The sequence below is a fragment of the Python bivittatus genome, unplaced genomic scaffold (genome assembly GCF_059951505.1).
Source record: "Python bivittatus isolate LINGU-HERP-01145 unplaced genomic scaffold, Pbiv_v1 ctg000070_np1212, whole genome shotgun sequence".
In the NCBI taxonomy this organism is placed as follows: Eukaryota; Metazoa; Chordata; class Lepidosauria; order Squamata; family Pythonidae; genus Python; species Python bivittatus.
The window spans coordinates 55,559,563-55,579,754 of NW_028277034.1; the positions used below are offsets into that span (position 1 = coordinate 55,559,563).

The 20,192-nt window shown below is 43.9% G+C and overlaps 1 protein-coding gene across 1 annotated transcript in view; it reads right to left on the reverse strand.

Annotated features, from left to right (window-relative positions):
• DNAAF9 (dynein axonemal assembly factor 9) overlaps nucleotides 1-20,192 on the reverse strand; it is an 85,755-nt gene continuing 65,563 nt past the window's right edge. Inside the window, exons 28-37 of the mRNA XM_088133213.1 lie at nucleotides 18,805-18,930; nucleotides 17,656-17,693; nucleotides 16,862-16,997; nucleotides 16,056-16,142; nucleotides 13,833-13,939; nucleotides 13,359-13,433; nucleotides 10,225-10,433; nucleotides 7,149-7,214; nucleotides 6,480-6,573; nucleotides 1-5,761 (exon numbers count right to left, since the gene is read on the reverse strand). Coding sequence (XP_087989339.1) covers nucleotides 5,649-5,761; nucleotides 6,480-6,573; nucleotides 7,149-7,214; nucleotides 10,225-10,433; nucleotides 13,359-13,433; nucleotides 13,833-13,939; nucleotides 16,056-16,142; nucleotides 16,862-16,997; nucleotides 17,656-17,693; nucleotides 18,805-18,930 — 1,051 coding nt within the window. The 3' untranslated portion in view covers nucleotides 1-5,648. The remainder of the gene's footprint in view (nucleotides 5,762-6,479; nucleotides 6,574-7,148; nucleotides 7,215-10,224; nucleotides 10,434-13,358; nucleotides 13,434-13,832; nucleotides 13,940-16,055; nucleotides 16,143-16,861; nucleotides 16,998-17,655; nucleotides 17,694-18,804; nucleotides 18,931-20,192) is intronic.

Below are 20,192 nucleotides of genomic sequence, written 5' to 3' on the forward strand. Positions count from 1 at the left end.
AACGGATGAATATAATTTATTGGGTTTTAGAATCGCATCCAAGTTACAAGTGTAAAAAATAATAATCACAAACAGCAAGTATAAACGTGTAAAATAATACAAAAATAAAGGTAAAGGTACTTTTATATATTTACTGAATCAAGTAGTGTAATAAATACGGACAAGCAAAAAGCTTCAATCACACGTTTCAGTTTAACTGAAGTTACAGTAGAGTTTGTAAAAATAACACATTTTACTGAAGGTTGCAAACGCGGTGAAAACTAGTATGAAATTTTCCATTTTGGCACCAGGTTAAAAACAACGGTTAGGTGAGTCTGTCACAACAGCGTACAAAGACCATTTCTTACTAGTTTTCTGAGGTACATTTTTAATCGTCTAAAAGTAGATTTAGCAATGCTGTTCTAACAACTCACAGTTTACGTATTTTCCTCCCCCGTCTCCCCTTTTGAGAACACCCCGAGGGATTCTAGAGCTTATCAGCTGTGCAAAATTCAGGAAAAAATAAAATTTCAGAAGACGGCTCAGGGGACGCTTGAGGCTGCCGAGCCGAGGCTGCTGCAAATAAACGCTGCTTGCGCAGGAAACGGGAAGGGGGTCTGGAGACCCGCAGCCGGTCACCCGGCGCAAGCGAGGCGGCCGCCGGACACGGGGCCGTCTCGCGGGGGCCTCCTCGCCCGACTCGGCTTCTGCTCTGCCCCTGCGCTGGCGCGAGCGGGAGAGGAGGATGCCCGGGCCACCCTTCCTGGGGGCTCCCCGCTTTTATTTCAGCAGCAAAGGTGGGGCCCCAAGCGTGCTCCCCGCAGGTTTGCAATCTGCCCGCCCGCCCACCCGCCCTCCCTCCCCGTATAACTTCAGCGACTTCTGACCACACTCATCCTCATGTCGATAGGAAATCACACAAACGGCTAATGGGAAGTCAGCAAGCATCGAAACTCCTTGAGGACTCAACTCCTGCCTTTCTGCAGAAGGGAGGAAGGGTCCGAACAGCTGGGTCCCCGGCTGTTTTCACCTTGCAGCCACAGCCCGAGCGACCCCGTAATAGCACTTCGGATGGGGAGTGTTTGCAGCTCCGAGGGGCTGCTTTTCAGTGTTTTTTTTTATTATTATTATTATTCTTATTTTTACGGCAGGCTGATCTTCTTTTCCCCCAAATTCAGTATTTATCAGCCGTGCCGTTCCCCCACTAAAAAAATAAAATAAAATAAACGAGTTCCCCCTTAATAAAAATGCCATCGGTCCGTTGAAGCAATTCCTAAATGAAAACAGCAATCGTCTTCAAGTAACCGACAGGATCAAGTATTTCTCCATTTTTTTTTTTCTTTCGGTCAGTCCTCAAAGAGTTTAATATTTTATTATTTTTTTTAAAAAAAGACACAAAACAGAACCTAAGCACGTGTGCTAAATATTCTTCGCTAAGTTTCAGAGTCCTTTCACCAAATGGTTTTCTCCCTTCAAAAGAGGGCGTCAGACCTAAGGACCATGGCGTCATCCACGTGTCCAATTCGGGCGGCGTTATCCATGGCGCCGTAGGAAGGCACTGGTATGTCTTGAACAGGATCCTCTTAATCACAGTTTCAGCACAGTATTTTGGCTATTTAATTCCTCCCCCCCCTTTAGGAAAAAAAAAATCACAGTTACGGATCAACGAAGTTGAGGTAATGAAACAAAAAGGCCCATACCAAAATAGAGAATGTCCAAGTAGTACCAAAATGGTGAAAGGTCTTGAAGCTAGAACATGGTCATATATTTTTAAAAAGTTTTTCCCACTTCGCATGCAGTACAGAATACACCCTTCTCTACCGTGCCTCCGCTTTTCAGCTTCGGCTAAACTGCTGACCCGGCGGCGCAAGCCGAGGGGAGGGAGGGGGGCCTTCCAGCTTCGGCTGCGCCGTGAGCGGAATTGCAACGCGCAACAGAAACGGCCCTTGAAGAGCTCCCCAACTGGATGCCGGCAGACCCGGGCGCTTGTGTGCCAACTTGGGGCGCCCGCTCGGCCTCCTGAAAAACCCACGCGACCTCTCAGGATGGAGCAGGAACGGAGCATCTGATTTCCGAGGGCAGTCCCAAATTGCCCCTGCTCCGTGGTAGCCAAGGAAGACCAGCACATTTAGGCCTCTATGGCAGTGTTTCTCAACCTTGGCCACTCTAAGATAGGTGGACTTCAACCCCCAGAATTCCCCAGCCAGCATAGCTGGCTGGGGAATTCTGGGGGTTGAAGTCCACCTATCTTAAAGTGGCCAAGGTTGAGAAACACTGCTCTGTGGTGATGACACACAGGGCTGCTTTGAAGCATGCTGTACAGCACACCTCATTTGGCCAGGGTGTTCATTTGCAGAGGCTATTGTCTGCCCACCACTGGCGATGGCCACCGGGCCCAGCCAGAAGAGCAATCCTATGCAATGTGAAACCATGCCCCGCAGGATGAGAGCATTTCTCCGAGAGGCACCATGCAAGGATTGCTAATGGGAGTGCGCTCTGCAGCAGCCAGGCACACGGCGACACTGCTGTGCTGGTTTCCCACCCACGCACTCTGCGTGGGTGAAAGGCTGGGCTGGCCGTAGCCCTCGGAGACCTGCCTGGCCAGGACCGGCATGCCTTTCTGTCTCTTGCGTTTCAGAGTTCAGCAGGGCTTTCATTTCTCCACCTATTTCATTCAGAACAATTGCACTTAGAACCTATATCCTTATCAACGAAGAAGCAGAGACAAAGGAGGCTAGCCTGCATTTGTCTCAGCTTCCGGACGCTGGGTGGCAACAAGGTTATTTCTAGATATATGGCTTTGGGGATCATTAGACAAACTATGCTAAGCGAAAGAGGAGCGAGTAGAGCCAGCTGGGCAAAAATTCTCCACTAGTTCTCAACCGGAGGCTCAGGAGAAGAAGGTCTTTGTGGATCACGTCCCACGTGTGGGCTGTTTTGCCTTTCTGAATGCCCCACTTTGGAGACGGAGCTCAACTGCAGGAACACTCTGGGATGCCAATGCTTTCTGTGCTAAGAGCCCCACAGAGCTGCACTCAGATTTCTGGTAAAAATGGCAAGAGCCACATTAAAACCACCCCATCTCAAAAAACACCTGGTGTTTTCACCGGTTATGGCCACGCCGACTTAGCCTCCACGCTCACTCTGCTCCTCCCAAAATAACTCCTAGCTACATTACTCCTACCAGGCACTATCAGCGTATCTGAAGAATAACTAGGTCACAGCCATGCATAGATAAATTCACGATTCTGATAAGGACACTCTATCTTCTGCAAGAGGGGCGTCAAGGCACGCCACAGAAAGAAAGCTTAATATATATTTAATCAGGAACTGCTAGCTTTCCATTTTAAGGAAATCACTTTATTCCTTTCAGATGTCCTATGGAGCGCAACAGAAACTTACTTAAAAACTAACGAACGAATGAACGAACGAGCCACCCGTGCAGGGGTCAGGAAACCATACCCTAAAGTATCCAAAAGCTAAGCAGCTCCTGATCAACTTGGGCTCTTTTTCAAGCAAAAATTATCTGGAACCCACACAACCAAACCAACACGGAATTGTGCTCGTGCGTTAGTGACTTTTCAAATAAGGGTTCTTACTCTTGTGGTATCCTTGAAACGCTTATGCAGGGAGATTAAAAAAAAAAAGAATTAACTTTTTCATTGTGTTTCAAGGTCAGTAGGTCCAGCTTTTGTCCTGTTCCCTTTGCGTTGGGAAAAACATTTGTCCTGGCATGTTACGGTCTGCTTTAACATATCCAGCATTTTCATATGTAGCTGGAATTTCTTTAGAATGGAGTTATCACAATTAGGACATTTGCTTCCAATCTCACTATAAATGTAGCCTGAAAGCCCAAAGTTGCTTAGGAGCAGCTCCACAGAATACTTTAGGGAAAAAAATTGAAAGACCACCAAATGCTGATCTGGGGCAGCTCTCAAGAATATTTATGTTCCCCCATTTTTTCCTTTAGGAACACTTCATAAACCATAACACGCTAATTTCGAGCATTCTTTACGAATGCAAGTCTTATCCATTTCTTACTTTAGAAATTTATTTCTTACTTATCCTCAAACTCTTACATGTTGGTTTGGGGTAACTGTTGAGATCATTAGTGTTCCCCCATTTCTCGCTTTAGGAACACCACCCCAAGCCACCATGCTGGTTAGTAGCAGTCCTTCAGAACAGGTATGTTCCCCCATTTCTCATTTTAGAAATATCTTTAAACCCTCACATGTTGGTTTGGGGCAGCTGTTGAAATCATCTGTGTTCCCCCATTTCTCGCTTTAGGAACATCACCCCAAGCCACCATGTTGGTTAGCAGCAGTTCTTCAGAACAGGTATGTTCCCCCATTTCTCGCTTTAGGAACATCTTCAAACTGTCACATGTTGGTTTGGGGCAGCTGTTGAGATCATTTGTGTTCCCCCATTTCTCGCTTTAGGAACACCACCCCAAGCCACCATGCTGGTTAGTAGCAGTCCTTCAGAACAGGTATGTTCCCCCATTTCTCATTTTAGAAATATCTTTAAACCCTCACATGTTGGTTTGGGGCAGCTGTTGAAATAATCTGTGTTCCCCCATTTCTCGCTTTAGGAACATCACCCCAAGCCACCATGTTGGTTAGCAGCAGTTCTTCAGAACAGGTATGTTCCCCCATTTCTCGCTTTAGGAACATCTTCAAACTGTCACATGTTGGTTTGGGGCAGCTGTTGAGATCATTTGTGTTCCCCCATTTCTCGCTTTAGGAACACCACCCCAAGCCACCATGTTGGTTAGCAGCAGTTCTTCAGAACAGGTATGTTCCCCCATTTCTCGCTTTAGGAACATCTTCAAACCATCACATGTTGGTTAGTAGCAGCTCTTTAGAACAGATATGTCCCCCCATTTCTCACTTTAGGAACATCTTCAAACCATCACATGTTGGTTAGTAGCAGTTCTTTAGAACAGATATGTCCCCCCATTTCTCGGTTTAGGAACATCTTCAAACCGTCACATGTTGGTTTGGGGCAGCTGTCGAGATCATGTGTGTTCCCCCATTTCTCGCTTTAGGAACACCAGCCAAGCTACCAAGTTGGTTAGTAGCATATCTGTTTAAGAACAGATATGTTCCCCTATTTTTCACTTTAGGAACATCTTCAAACCATCACACGTTGGTTTGGGGTAGCTGTCAAGATCATTTACATTCCCCCATTTCTCACTGTAGGAACAGTACCCCAAATCACCATGTAGTCTTTACAAACAGATGTGCTTCCCTCATTTTTTTCTTCAGGAATACATAGGGCTGCTATACAATCACAGACCCTGATTATGTTTATCACTAAACATAAGCAAAGGCATTTTGGGGACATCAGAAAAGCAACATTAAGGACCAGCTTGATGACATAGGAAATACAGCTCTGTGAACTGTTGAAATGAAAGGTTCCTACATCACTTTTCCATAATATGCCAATGTGTTCTAGATTACTGAACTCAACACAGATTTGGAAATATACCAGCCCACAAATATTACTGGACAGTATCACATTTTCAGATGCCAACCTAATGTGAATGCAACTTAAATATTAAAAGACCAGCTAAAGCCAGCAAAGATGAAAAGTGTTTCTTGGTGACAAATAATTCAGAATTTAAAGAAAGTCTCTGTGACTTTTCAATACCGCACATGGCTTCTGAGTTAGGTCTTCTGTTCAAAGAGGTCGTGATACTCCTGCTCCTCCAGTTCTCTGTTGTACTTTTCAATCTCACGGTTTGCTTCTTCCAAGTAGTCATTCATGAACTGGTCCATTACTGGGGTGAAACTGTTAAGGAGAAAATGGTTTCTGGTAGGAACCTGAGACAAGACTAGCGGGGACCTCAAAGTCAAGTTAATTAATCTTTTTGTGTGACCCAAAGGAGGTTGCCTGAGGTATCCCCCCTGCTAATAGTTCCCCCTTAAACTGCCCGTAAGACAGAATAGGCTGGACTTCAACCTCTTGATGTCAGCTATGTTGGGAGTCTCCTAGAATTCCCACTCAAGACGTTGGCTGGTTTCTGGTACCTCAAAGTTCCCTATTTTGGGCCCCACTCATATAACAACTGATCCAAAAGGCCTAGGCCACCCTTGATAACCAATCATAAGCCTCATTTGAAGCTTCTTGAGGCTTCCTACTTCCTGGAAGGCTTACAGCTCTTTGGGTTGCATCACAAATAAGACCAGGGTTTTTAAATGAGACAAGGAAGGTAGGCCACAAAGATGTCTGCTTCGGTCCAAGCAAGACAGAAGAAGAGATTATGACATGCACAGGGTCTTTCCCAAGGCAGATCTCAACTGTTGACTAAGGAGGAGCTCCATTCCTGGAAATTCAAGGACCTACTAATCATGGAACACGGTGCCACCATAGCCCACTGTACAGTGATGCCCAAGTCTTTCTAACTCATGACATATAATACTGCCTCATCTTCAAAGAGTATAAAGGAATGGATGCCAGGTTAGGCTGCAAAACACACTGTGCATAAAGAAAGATACATGGATGATAATCCATCTTGTCTCCAAAGAAATTCACAAATTGGGTCCCATTGTAGAAGTAGCCAGCTGGAAGTGGATCTAAGTGCCGTTTTACCTGGAATTTAGAGATGGAGATATTGCTGAGGGTAGTATCCATAAAACACAGTCCTATTCCAAGTCCCTACATCAGGATCATAGATGAAGCAAGCCCCTAACTAGAAACTGTGTCATGTGAACCAGAAACACACACAAAAACAATCTTTTAGCTCCGCCCCTAGGGACTAGGGGAACTAAACCAACATAAAGAAGTGGGGAATACAGAAGAGGCCAAGCACACAATATGGAGGAAGAGCATGTGCAAACTGCAAATGCTCAACAATGGGGAGGGAGTTGTTTGAGAAAGGCCTTGCTGACTGCCCACATGCCTCAGGAAGCTGCCTAAAGTCCCAGAGCATTCTGGATTTTAATTTAGCAGAGGGAGGACTAAATGAAATGAGTGAGAAGGAAGGAAGGAAGGAACTAGAGTGGCAAAACACAGCCAATCAATGGAGTCATGACTCCAGTTGGGAAGAAGAATTGACTGTCTTCCTTATGTCCCTTCCTTTCTACTTATTGCTCAGCTCTGCTTACCTATCACTCAGCTGCTCCTGCCAAAAAGCCACTTTTCTCACTGAAAGGTCCCCCACTTACATGAATGTTCTTGATCTCCTGTGAAGTCAGCATGCCCCGAGTCTTCAAAGCTTTTCTTTGTGGTTTCTGTGTTTCGGTGGGAGATAGGGAATAAGAAAAATCCAGTTCAGGGGCTTACTCTTATTTAAAACCAAAAGAAAAGAATAGGAAATGGGGTCAGACAAATGCAGGATATAATTTAGGAAGCGATCCTGTGATCACTTGTTTGGTCAAGTTAAATTATTATCCACTGAATTGATACATGATTGTCCAGTAGTTTGTGCTTTTCCATCTACATATAATGTGATCCATTATATGTGGATGGAAAGAAGAAGAATTTGGGCCAGTGAGGGAAAGGAATGTTGTCTGAAAAGTATAAAATACTTAGAATGCATAAACATGAAATTCAACTTAAGAATAGTATGATTCTCTATGTTTCAAACTGCATTTACTCTGAATAATATTAATAAGAGCGGTCATAATACCAAGCCATGGACATCTGGTTCACTTGCTGGCCTGAGCAACAGTCATTTTCTCTGGGGATCTTTATCCCAACTTTCTTGAACCGCTTCTGACAAAATCCTATTTCCAAAGTACTGGCATGGTTCTTTATCATGACTAAGAATGCTGAGTTCGAGGCTGAGAACCCGAACATACTTGAGCTCACAATGCTGGAATAAACGTTGGCCTACAAGCTCCCGCTGTGCCAAAACCAAGCAAATTGTATTACAGTTTTGTGTGTTGGCCGAACTAGGCTTGTGACTACAGTAGCTTGAAGTCACCTGGGGAGTGTTGATGACTCCATGTGGATGTGAACCTGCCTTGACAATGTTCCTATCCCCATTTTACTAGGGGAGGGAATTAATGCCCATTGCATATAACCCAGAATTGTTGTTGGCTTAAACCAAATAACTTTCCTCTGTCAAAGAATTCATATCATGAGAAGGAAAAAAAATGATAAATGACATCCTAGACTAATGCTTACACTTGACAGCATAACACACTTTTAAAGGACCTGACATATATCAAAGACCCCAAAATTAAGCATTAAATTTGAGGAAGGTTCCAGATATCCATTTTCATGCGACGTTCAGAACTGATACACGTTAATGATGTGAATCACAGTTGTGGATTGGGGCGGTTTATGAATTTTAAGATGGTTTAAATGTCAAGCTTCCAGGGAATCTTTTTAATGTGCAAATTGGACTGCTATGTGGCAAGACTGTGTGGGATGCATGTAGATATATGGACGTGCACACACGAATGCAGAGAATGAACTTTCTACTTTGCTTCTTTACCGATAGATCCGTGCCCATTTTCAATCCTTACCACAATCTAATACAGAAAATATTTTCACTTATCAACACTAAGAGGTAAGAAGCACATGCTATATACTTCTCATATATATACACACACACACATATGCACACATACACACTCACACAAATACATTTCTTCATACGTGCATTTATATACTTATTACTTATGTGTGTACACACACACACACACACACACACACACACACATTTTTCTTGATTATGGTGTGTCAGGCTGGGCAGGTAGGACTGGAACCAATCAGACTAACTTGCAATAATCCAAGGACTTCTAATTAGTTTTTAATCAGAGAAAAGTTGGGAAACTACAGTGAAAGAATTCCAGCAACTGCTGGGGCAAGCCCTATTTATAGAATCGGTATTCAGACCCCTTTCTGCTTTCTTCTCTGGACCGCCCTATGTGACAGGTTGCCTGGCCCTCTCTTTTGCGGGAGGCCTGGCTCCCATCTGTCCCTTGTGTTTGTAAAGGTCAGATCTGCTATCAAGTTGTTTTTCTGTGACTGTGTGAGAACTGACTCTCTGTGACTCTTGCCTGCCACAGCACACTCAGTCACTGGAGAATTGAGGTTAGCTCACCCTAGCAGATGTCTTGAAGCCCACGACAACGCAGAAGGGCACCAGGGCTTGGTTGCAGCAGGAAGCCTTGAAGTCACTTTGGCCCTATTGTTGCAGTTCTCTGGCACGAGGGCTGCATGCAAGTGACCCTTACACAACAGATTTCTCTTGTGCCACATTTGCAAATAAAATCCATAAGCCCTAGCTGGGTATGATCTGTATCGAAACCAACTGAAAGGACAGCAGTGATATCATTCTCCAAAAGTCTTCATCAGACAAGATGTTCCTCAGTCTGAGGTGAACTTTCATAGCCTAATGCAGTGTTTCTCAACCTTGGCAACTTTAAGATGTGTGGCAAGAATTCTCCAGCCAGCAGTTCTACCTAGCATTCAGGCCAAAACACCTCATTTAGATGCCTTCAAGATATATATGCAGATCTGCTCCTGAAGACAGATTAGAAACTTCAGTTGGTGGAAACTACTGCAGCAAGAATACTGACTTGAACTAGGAAATATAAACATACCATGAATTTTACATGAATTTCACTGGCCCCAGTCCACTTCATGATGCCAACTCATTATGCTGGTATATTAACTCATATGTTGGTATATTAACCCATAAAGCTTTTCATGACTTGGGACCACAATATCCGAGGAATATCTCTTCCTATATGTTCCTACCCGTGCCCTAGTGATCCAGGTACCCTCTCCTGTTGCTCAGGAAGAGGACTTCTCAGTGGTGGCCCCTTCCCCAACTCTGGAATTGCACCTCAACGAAGTACCCTGGGACTGACCTTTTTGGGGGCCCAGGCAAAGGCCTTTCACTACAGCATGGTTCCTGTAAAAGGATATATTGTACAGAGGTATTTTAACTACTCTGGCTACTGCTGTTTTGTGCATTTCAATTATTGTGTTATTTTACGACATATTTCGCAGCTATTCAACATTTTGATATGGTCATTTTGAGGGGCTGAATAAGCACCCATTGCATAAACAACGATGGGATCAAAAAGTGCTGCCAGGCTACGTAAAACAGCCCAACCATCTCTCCAGGTTTACGTCTGACTCCAAAATTTGGGACTGAAAATACAGCTTGGGAAGGCAACCGTCACTCCGGCCGAACCTAAAACACCCCCGTAGCAAAGCTGGTCTCCTAATGAGCGAGTGGTGGGCGCCCTCCGGCCCAAGGAGCCCGGCGGAGACCCTCACCTGTTTGGCCGTCTGCCTCAGCCAGTCCTTCATGTCATCTTCCTTGAGGGAGCAGCCGACAAACACCAGGAAACACTCCTGAGATCCGGGGTGGTCCCGGCTGTCGGTTCTAGAGTCAGGAGGGGAAGGGGTGGGCCCCTCCTGGAGAGGTACCAGGCTTAAGGTGTTGGAAGATGTGTGGTGGCAGACTTCAACCATGCGATCGGAATCTGCATCAAAGAAATGGAAAGGGAAGGGATATTAACAGCTGGCGTCTTTCGTTGAATGAGGGGGGGCTGAGATGCTCTTAGATAAGATCCCAGTCCCAGTAGCCATAAAGCTCCCGCTGGTCCACGTAAAACACGCTGACGCGCTTGTCTTAATACTAGCCAAAATAAATACGAGCCAGAACAAATGGGGAGCTAATATGATTTCACTGTAATTTGTACAGAAAAGCAAGGAGCAACACAGTCTAACCAGGAGGCAAAGTCCTCTCCGATTAAATAATAATCGGGGGGGGGGGGAAATATCTACCCAATGAGAGCATAAAATAAAGAAGTCATCCAAACCAAGAGACTTTTTTTCTTTTTACAGAAGTTGCAATCAAAGCAGTAGCATGCTGTATCGGAGCAAGGGAGATGTGCAGGCTTGGATTTCAATCTTGCGCGGGGTAGCGAACTGCTCTTCCGGCTCGCAGAAAAGACCCTAATTCAGTGGAATGGAATTACGGGGGGTGGGGGGGGATAGTGGGGGAGTTTGGCACAAGCGGGAAGCAGGAAGGTTCTGCGGATAATTCTTGTGGCTTCTCCTCTTGTGCTCTGGAGCATTTCGGGGAGAAAAGGCATGCCCTCTTCTGCCCAAGCGGCACAGTGACTGGACGCCCATTCGTGGCAAACACAGGATCCCAACCAGAGAGGTGGACCTGCAGAACGGGTGGCCATTTAATCATAAAGTCCTTCTGCTTCCATTTATCAATTCTGCCATTCTCACAGAATTCTATAATTGCATCACATGTTGGTCTAGCTCAGGGCTTCTCAAACTTGGCAACTTTAAGACATGTGGACTTCAACTCCCAGAATTCCCCAGCCAGCCATGCTGGCTGGTGAATTCTGGGAGTTGAAGTCCACATGTCTTAAAGTTGCCAAGTTTGAGAAACACTGGGCTACCTGGTGCCTTTTGCTATTTTGTACTAGTTTAACCACCTCGGTCATATAACCAGAAAATGCTGCCTTTGCATTTATATGCAGAGCTGTCCAATAAAAGGAACCAAAATAAAGGCATCAAATTTAATTGAGAAGACTGGAAAAATGTTTTTCTGTCTTTAAACCGTCTACTACAACCATCGGCCACCAGCTGCAGCACCTGCCCAACTCTGTTTGGATTCAGAAGCTAAGCAGGGTTGGCCCTGGCTGGTATGTGGATCGGAGACCAACAGGACACCCTTGTTGTGGGTTAGCCCTGGGAAGTTGAGAAAACTTCTTGGAAGAAGAAAATGGGCACAACCCTCCATACTGTGACCAAGAAAATTCCACGGATGTAGCCATGAAGTCTTCACAGATGAGCTCAATGCAATACCCACCAGGGAGAAATGGTTGGTGAAATTGACAGAATTTGCTGAGACGGACAAACTGACTTCTTTGATTAGAGAAAGATCATTACTGACATTCATCAATGACCGGAAACCCCTTATGGACTTTTTGTGTGAGAAAGAAAATGATTCTGTGACTTATGGTTTTGATGATTAGAAAGAATAGGTTATAGAAAGAAGGGAATTAGGATGAAATTGGAGAGAGTGGTTTGATTAGAATTGTATGTATAACTGCCGAGAGGGACATTGGAAGCCATTTCTGTGTGCGTGTGTGGGTAAATAATGCTTCCTGTCTTTTTATTTTCTTCTTCTTTATCTTCTTTTCTCTCTTTTCTTTTTCACACTTACTTTACTATTTTTTCTTTTTTTTTCTTTGCATGTATTTCTTATAATCTATGTAAAATCTTTTAATAAAAAATATTTTAAAAAAGACGAAGTCAAAGCAAACAAGACTTACTGCAACCATGGAAGACTTTGGTCCACAAAATTGCTGCCTTCTGAGTCTAATGGATCTGATTTCCAAGCAGGAAAGTCCTAAGTTCACTATTTACCTTTCCATTAACAAGTCATCCCTGAGGTCAAAGGACTTTTTCTGCTTGGCACCCTGGAAACTGTTCCACCACCTGGAGTAGCTGGCATCAGGCAGGATGAACCATCTGCCTCCATGGGATGATGCTGTTAAACTCTCCGCTTAACAGTGTTAAGCCTCTCCTGCCTGGTATAGGGGGAGGAGGGTATTATCTCAAAATCCAGAGCTAATTAATGAAGACCAACCAAAATGGCACCAGAACAGCACCCAGGTGAGCTGTGATCCCGTCTGGGTGATCTCCTGCAGTGGAATGTTTGTGGATTAGATGTTCCACTGCTATGCTTCTCTTTCTGTTGGGTTAGTTAATATTGCGATGGTGGTTGTTAGCACAAATCTGTATCTTTTTCACCTGATTACTGAATGAGGTATGGAATGGCATACTGCACAAGGGAATGAATAAATGAAATGCATCTCGGGAAGACCAAAACCCAGGCTGGCTATTTCACCCATGACACCTGCAGTTCCAAATTAGTTTCAAGACAGAGATTATTGATTGAATGCATTAATCAGTCAAAAATGTTGTCATGTTAAACCTGATGCTTGGGGCAAAGGATAATGGCTAACCACTTCACCTAAATCCTAAAATGGAAAAAAAAAAACTTTTCGTCTCCAATCTGTCTCCTGTCGTAGGTGCAGGTTCTTGGCCAGACAATACAGAAATAAAGAAAATATTGTTTTGTTCACTTCTAGAGCAGTTCTGGCAGTTGTGCTGAGCGGGGTGTTCCCTCTCATTCTACTAAGCAGGTCTGGGGGCTGTTCCCCAAAGTCTGCCCTGAGAGCATCACAGCCTCCCTAAAGATCTGTTTCACCTGCTCCAATTACTTCCTTCAGCTCCACGACTGAGGCAAATATTCAGAGACTCTGTAATTCACTGAGCATAAATACAAGCATTAAAATATGTATCATCAGATGACAACTGAAAAGATCAAGGAAAAAAAGAATCCAGGATAGGAGGTGAGGTGGGGGCTAAACATTTACCTGAAAACTTGACTTTGCCAAAAATGTGGTATATGTTTCCAGAGAACGGACTTGACTTGTTTGTGGACTTCAAAGCTGTTTGAAAAGGCAACATAATGATTAGAGGAACCCAAAAGCTGATTTCCATGCAAGTTTTTCCCCCAAGTATTTCTGTACAAACTAAAAAATACTGCACTGATAGAGACCGTGACAAGGATGATCTTTAACATTAGAGGGAAGAATTTGCTGCAGGAAACCCATTTTCTTTTTTAAAGGAGCATTCTAGGATCAGATACAGAAATATGAAAATAATTACATTATGGGTTTTTTTTAACAGAAAAATTATAGCAAGGATATATCTGGTATCTCAAGTTTACCAAGGCTGCAGGAACAGCTGATATCAGTTTCAGCCACAACATATTCTTGTTAGCCATTTCAGAGAGAAAATGCCCTCATAATGTTAGACTCCATGTTACTTCAGAAATGCTAATTTACCTTTACATTTTGCTGCAAACCGCATTTTCTCCAAAGGGCGGTTAAACCACACACAGATTTGGACCATGGGGGGAAAGACAGAACCAGCTCTAAATTTCCCATCAAACCTGAAGGAAAAAAAACACTAACTTTTTAAAGGAAAATATTCGCTCTTAGTTACCAATCACTTTTTGAAAATTAGGTGAATCACAAAGATGAATTTACATTTTTGAACATTTAAATAAAGCAGTCTAGTTCTGCTTTTCAAGGACAGAAACAGCTGAAGAGGAAACAAAAGGGAGCTGCAGAAGGGAGCAGGAAGGACTCTGTAGTCACAGAAAAAAGAAAACGTCATTTGTCTGGATTTGTCTGCCTTGACATAAGAGCAGGGCAAACATGTTAAAAGAGCATTAAATAATAATCTGCAAAGTTCTGCTTAACTGTGCCTGGTTTGGCCTCAACCTGAGAATAGCCTTCATTTGGGCTGCTATGGCAATTATTTTCTTTAACAAGAAGATGGTTAAGGAGCGCATAAATAAAAAGAGGTCTTTATATTGCAAAGGGGAGACCATGGATTGAGTGATCCCTGAGTGATCTTAGGAAGCAGGACTGGCTAATATTTTGGAGAAACTGTTAGAGCAGATGGGAGAAGGTATGTGCACCTCGTAACAGAACACAGGAAAAAAAATGCAACTTCATGTGATCACATAAACAGTGCTAGAAGCGTTCCAGATGTGTTGGACTACAGCTGGAAGGGCTCAGCTGGGGGAGGGAGATTTAGCTTTGGAAACAGTGGCAGAGCAAAAATCCTAGCAATTCTTATCCAAAAGGGGTAAGACACTGTTTACCTTAATAGAAGTATTGGTGGCATTCTGAGAAACCATACATACAGTGAGAGATTAGCATCAATTAAAGGAAAGGAGAATTAATGGCAATTAAGTAGGATAGGAATCCTCTGAAATATCCTGGTTTTTATAAGACATGTCTCCCAGCTCAAATCTTGGGAAGCTGTACCTTCCCTTATTTACTCATTTCCTCTGTAGCCTGTATCGCTTACTTTTGAGTCGGTTTCCAAATACTCCACTGTTGTTTTGACATGCAACGCCACCAAACCAAATTTGTTTCTATTTTAATGAATGTAGGGTCTGCCCAACTCCAAATGACTCTGGATGGCTTACAATTAAAAATAAGAAAGGATGATAGGTCCAACCATTATCCTTGCCAGTCCTACATGTTTCCATCCTCTTATTCCCTCCAGGGAAAATTTTCAGGAGATCGAGGACATGGAACTTTGCTGAAACACCCTTCCCTGCCCTTTGGGAAATGGAAACACCACTTTTGGAATTTCAGAGCCCCTTGTCCCAGTTTAAACTTATTTTTTCAGACTATATCCTCTGAAGGGAACAAATGGAAGTGAGAAGCAATGTAGAGATTACAGGTGAACAAAACAGAAAATTACTTCCCAAAGTGTTCAGCCCACCTATAGGACTAATTAAAAGCAGCACAGCCTGACAGAAAGGGACAGATCAGCTGGAAAGCAGTTCTAGGGATCTATCAAAACTGCCGAGATGGCCTTGATCCTTGATCTGCATGTCAACTTTACTAATAGAACAGGCTTGAACTAGAGAAAGGCCCCTGAGACTGGGTTTTAGCAGAGGGCTACCATATCTGAGCTATAAGAAACTGGAGGTTCTGTGTCTTCTTGGTGCTATCTCATGATTGTTGGAAGTCTGCCATTCATATATGTTGTAAGAGGAGAACTGTGTTAGTCTAGGGTGGTAAAAAAAATCAGGAGTCTAGTAGCATCTTTCCCAATTCACACATTGTAATAAAATGTGTGAATTGGGAAAGGTGCTAGCAGACGATGCCTGATTTTTTACAGTCCTGTTTTAGCATATGGGGACGGCTAACGAGAGAAAGAGGTTCTTTGTATGGCCCCGAAGCGTTAAGGTCTTTAAAGCAAGACTGTAAAAGGATGGGTGGCTGAGTGTTCTTTACTGTCCTTTTCTGCCTCCACTAAAGATCTTCAGAGCCATCCATTAAAAGTTGGAATCTTTTAATTGGAAAAGGGAGCAAGTGAAGAGCAAAGGCCTGAACACATTTTTGCTCAGAATCTACTCACAGCATTTCCGCTGACAGGATGCTTTAACTAGAGAAACTAAACAAGTTAATCTAAGCAGGCTTGTTCAGGTACATGCTTGTTAAGACACCGGCTCAAACATTTTGCCAAATGGAGATACTTGCCAGCCAGGGTACATTAAGTAGCGAGCTGCCAACATCTGGGGGTTTGAGAAGCTGTTTTCAGAGAGGATAAGTTCAATGTCTTCATTTCTAGTGGGAGAGAATCAAGATTTTATTTACTTACTAATATTTACCAAAATTTTGTTTTCACAGAGCTTTAAAGCACCCTTTCCAAACTTGATCTCTCCAGATGTGTTAGGGCTATAGCTCCTAATTTTCTAATCAGCACCTCAACTTCAAAGTCCATGAGATGCACCAAAGCAACAGGAGTGACATCAGGTTGGAGAAAGCTGTTAAGAAACTCTTAAGCAGCTTTTCTCCACCTTAACAACTTTAAGATATGTAGACTTCAACTCCCAGAATTCCCCAGCCAGCATAGCTGGCTGGGGAATTCTGGGAGTTGAAGTCCACATATCTTAAAGCTGCCAAGTTTGAGAAACACTGCTCTAAAGGTTTATGGAAACTTTCATTCTCTTTCTTTTAGTTCCAGTTATGAGACCTGTTTTTTTTCCCCCTGACTTACAATAGTAATACATCTCCAAATTCTAGCCTAGGAACCATTTAAAACTAGTTTCCTTAGGCCTGCTAAGAAAGACCAACTCCTGCTTCTAGCCTATTTTACTATATTACATATGCAAATGAATCACAATCTCAGAGCACCTAGACGGTAAACAAAACTCACGGTGTGCAAAGAGTTAATATATCATCAACGGCTGACACTTCTCCGGTAAAAATGCAGCCAGGACTAAGCCCTCTGTGATTTCTCAAGTTTTATCACTTTTGGATTTTTAAAATGCTTTAGAGATTACCTAGTTACGACGCCATTTTCTGCCAGGATAAAAGAAACGGAAGAGTTTGCGGCTCGGATGAGGTTCTGAAGCTGAACGAGGAGCGGGCTTCTCTGTTCGGAGGTATGGCTTGTGAATACCACGTTACTCACTAAACCTGTCAAGGAAAAGAGACCATCTATGTAAGCACAGCATTCACCAGGAACGGTGTTCTCTCTGGACTCCAAAATGACATCTTGTAAGGGGGGGGCTCTTCCTAGGAATGGACAAAGGCTGATGTCAGACCATGTTACTTCTGGTGTCCTCCTATGAACCCCAGGAAGATACAGACTGTGCTGACAAGAGAATGTAGTTCCTGAACTACTAATTATCTAGAAAAAATCCCACTTGATCACCCCAAAACAACAGTGGAAATCAACTATTTTATTGGCTCTATACATTTCCTGTAGGGAAGCCTGTTAACCTGTTGTAGCAAATATATCAAAGAGCCATAAAAATAAGATTAATTTATTATTAAATTTACATGTCACCCAACTCCCAGCAACTCTGGGTCGTTTGTTTGTTCCTCTGTCCAACACTTGTTAGTGAGATGGGCGGTGACAAATTTGAAATATAAATAAATACATGAAAATAAATTATGTCTAACTCCTCCAAATGGGCCTTCTAGAAGAGTGAGACTTCAACTCCCATAATCTTCAGCTAGCATGGCTTCTGGTAGCTGGGGATTATTGGTGCCACAATGCAGCATCTTTGGGAAGGCTTCCAGATAGGTGTGCCCGGTCATCTCTACAAGCCAGTTTTGGAGAAATACTGACCTTGTGAACACTGGTCCAGAAACTTGGGGAAAAGAAACCTGCAAAATACAAGTGTATGTGTGGGAATCTTTGCACTAAGAATTTTAGAGAAACAGGGAATCATGGTCAAGTTTCTCAGGATTCAAATTCTCAGCTCTCCAGTCCCTGAGACTTTCCTGAACTTCTTGACAGAAGGCTCAGGGACAAGATTCAGCTTGTGCACAAGAGGCCAGTTCCTGAATGAGGAGTCTGCATCTGGCAAGCTGTTGGGTTTAAGCCTTTAAGCCAGTATTTCTCAACCTTGGCAACTTGAAGATGTGTGGATTTCAACTCCCAGAATTCCCCAGCCAGCATGGCTGGCTGGGGAATTCTGGGAGTTGAAGTCCACACATCTTCAATTGCCAAGGTTGAGAAACATTGCTTTAAGCATTTTCCTCCTGCTGTTTCAACAGATAGTTTGCTACGCTCTTCAGGAGCATGGAAGGCAGTTGAGATACATTAATTTTTGGGATTCCTGAGCCTAGGGATCTCTGCTGTTTGTCCTGCCAACTCCATGCCTAACAGAGTTGTCTTACTGTGTAAGAGTCAATGCACCAGTGTCCACATGCAGGGCATATAACTGCACCGTGGAACTGGCAGAGCAACCAGGGCTCTCCCAGTGAGGGAATCCTTCCCATGATTTCAGTTTGGAAGCTCTTAAAACTGGCAATCAGGAACTACCCTCTTCCAGTAAGCAGCTCTATTGATTAATAACTCCTCTGGATTTCTTTCCGCCAAGGTCAGCACCTGGAGGAGCAAGGGAATCAAACTTAAGACACCTTCACTGAATGCATGAATTGCACAACTGAAGGCCTCTGACGTGTCTCCAAGTCTTTGCTTGCTAACGGGATGCAGAGTTTCCACCTCCCCTTCAGAGCTGCATTTTACTGCTCTGAAAGTCGCTGCCAAATGGCCCAACTTCAATCTGATCGGCTTTTATTTGCAAGATGGCCAGGGACAGTATTCATCTTCCAAGCTGCTTTTTTTGCTGTGCCCCAGAGAAATACATGCAGCTTTAACCCAGAGACAATGGGGATGTTTGGTTTTTCTGGGTGCAGAATTTTAGCCTTCTAACCTTCCACCTGCCTACCAGGAGAACCGGCTTCGCCAGTGTGGAGATGGAATGTGTACCTGTGTTCCATGTAAGAGCTAAGGGGCTCGACACACGTCGTGACTGCACCAATGACAAAGGAGGCCTTCACGTCGGCATCTGGGTGAGTCTGAAGGGCCTGCACAACATCAATCACGTCGGTGTATCTGCAGAGGACATTGAGCGAAGAGTTGTGAAGCCAGTGGGCAAAGCAAGGGATGTGCTGGGGCCAGCACAATTGGAGAGCGTGGATGCCTGAGCACGTTCTCATGCTGAGAAAAGGCTCATTATCCCGTTCCTGGTGGAGAAGAGGAACGCTCTTGCAAAAAAGAGGAGTATCAGGTCCTTGAGGATCCCTGGCAATGGCAAGGCTTGTTACGAGCCAGCCCAGAAAAGAAATTGTCCACTAAACAGAAGCAGTCTCTGGCATGGATATTGGTCCCTTCCCAAGGGGAGAATTTTGAGACCAAAATTGTATACTGTATTACAAGCCTGTTGGGTGCTGTCTCCAAGAAACTTCCCCCAGAAAGGCTGTGATCCAGCTACAGCACTAACAATCTCTATTTATTTGACTCAACTTATACAGCTGGCCCTCTCGCTAAAGAGACAATACCAGTGGAAAAGCAAACAATGCAGGTTGTCCTCATTTAGCGACCACAATTGGGACCAGCAACTCAGTCGTTAAGTGAAGAGGTCGCTAAAGGAAACCGCAACTGTGCTTATGGTCTTCCTTCAGCTTTCCTCTGCTTTACAGACCTGCAAGCATCATCAATGTAAGGACTGGTGGTAAAGTGACTTTTTCATCACCACTGTAATTGTGAACCGTCACTAAACAAGGACTACCTGTACTTAATCAAAGCAACAAAATGACAGCCAAGGATAATACCTCAAGAAAAATCACAAACCCCCTGGGCTCCACTCACTACCTGTAAGGGTATGTGGGAAAGACCTTGGGAGACTGGGCCCAGAGACGCTGCCTAGGGAACAATCAGATAAGAGACAGCATACTCTGTAGCTGGATAGAGGGTGGGGCAAGAGGCTCAGAAGAGACCCTCCCTAATTTCTCAGTGTGTAAAGGAGATGGGGAGAGAACTGTACCTTCAGACTTCCAAGGCTCTGTTAATATAGCCTTACAATAAAGTACAATTAGTTCACTTAGTTGTGTTTCCTGTCTACCTGGTAAGTTTCCTTACTACCTGGTAAGGCTGACACTACCTGATCCCCGTGCCTGGGCAAACAGCCAAGTTTTAAGCACTTTCTAGTTGAAATGGTGTCAGGGCATGATCAGACCAAGATAGGAGTTTCACTGCAGCAGCAGTGCTCCTAAGAGAAGCTCCCTACAGGCTGGGGAGGCAGCTGATAGAAGGAGGGCAGGATGTTCCCCAAGAGCAAGGAAGACAAAGGAAGATGTTTGGTTAGCAACACGATC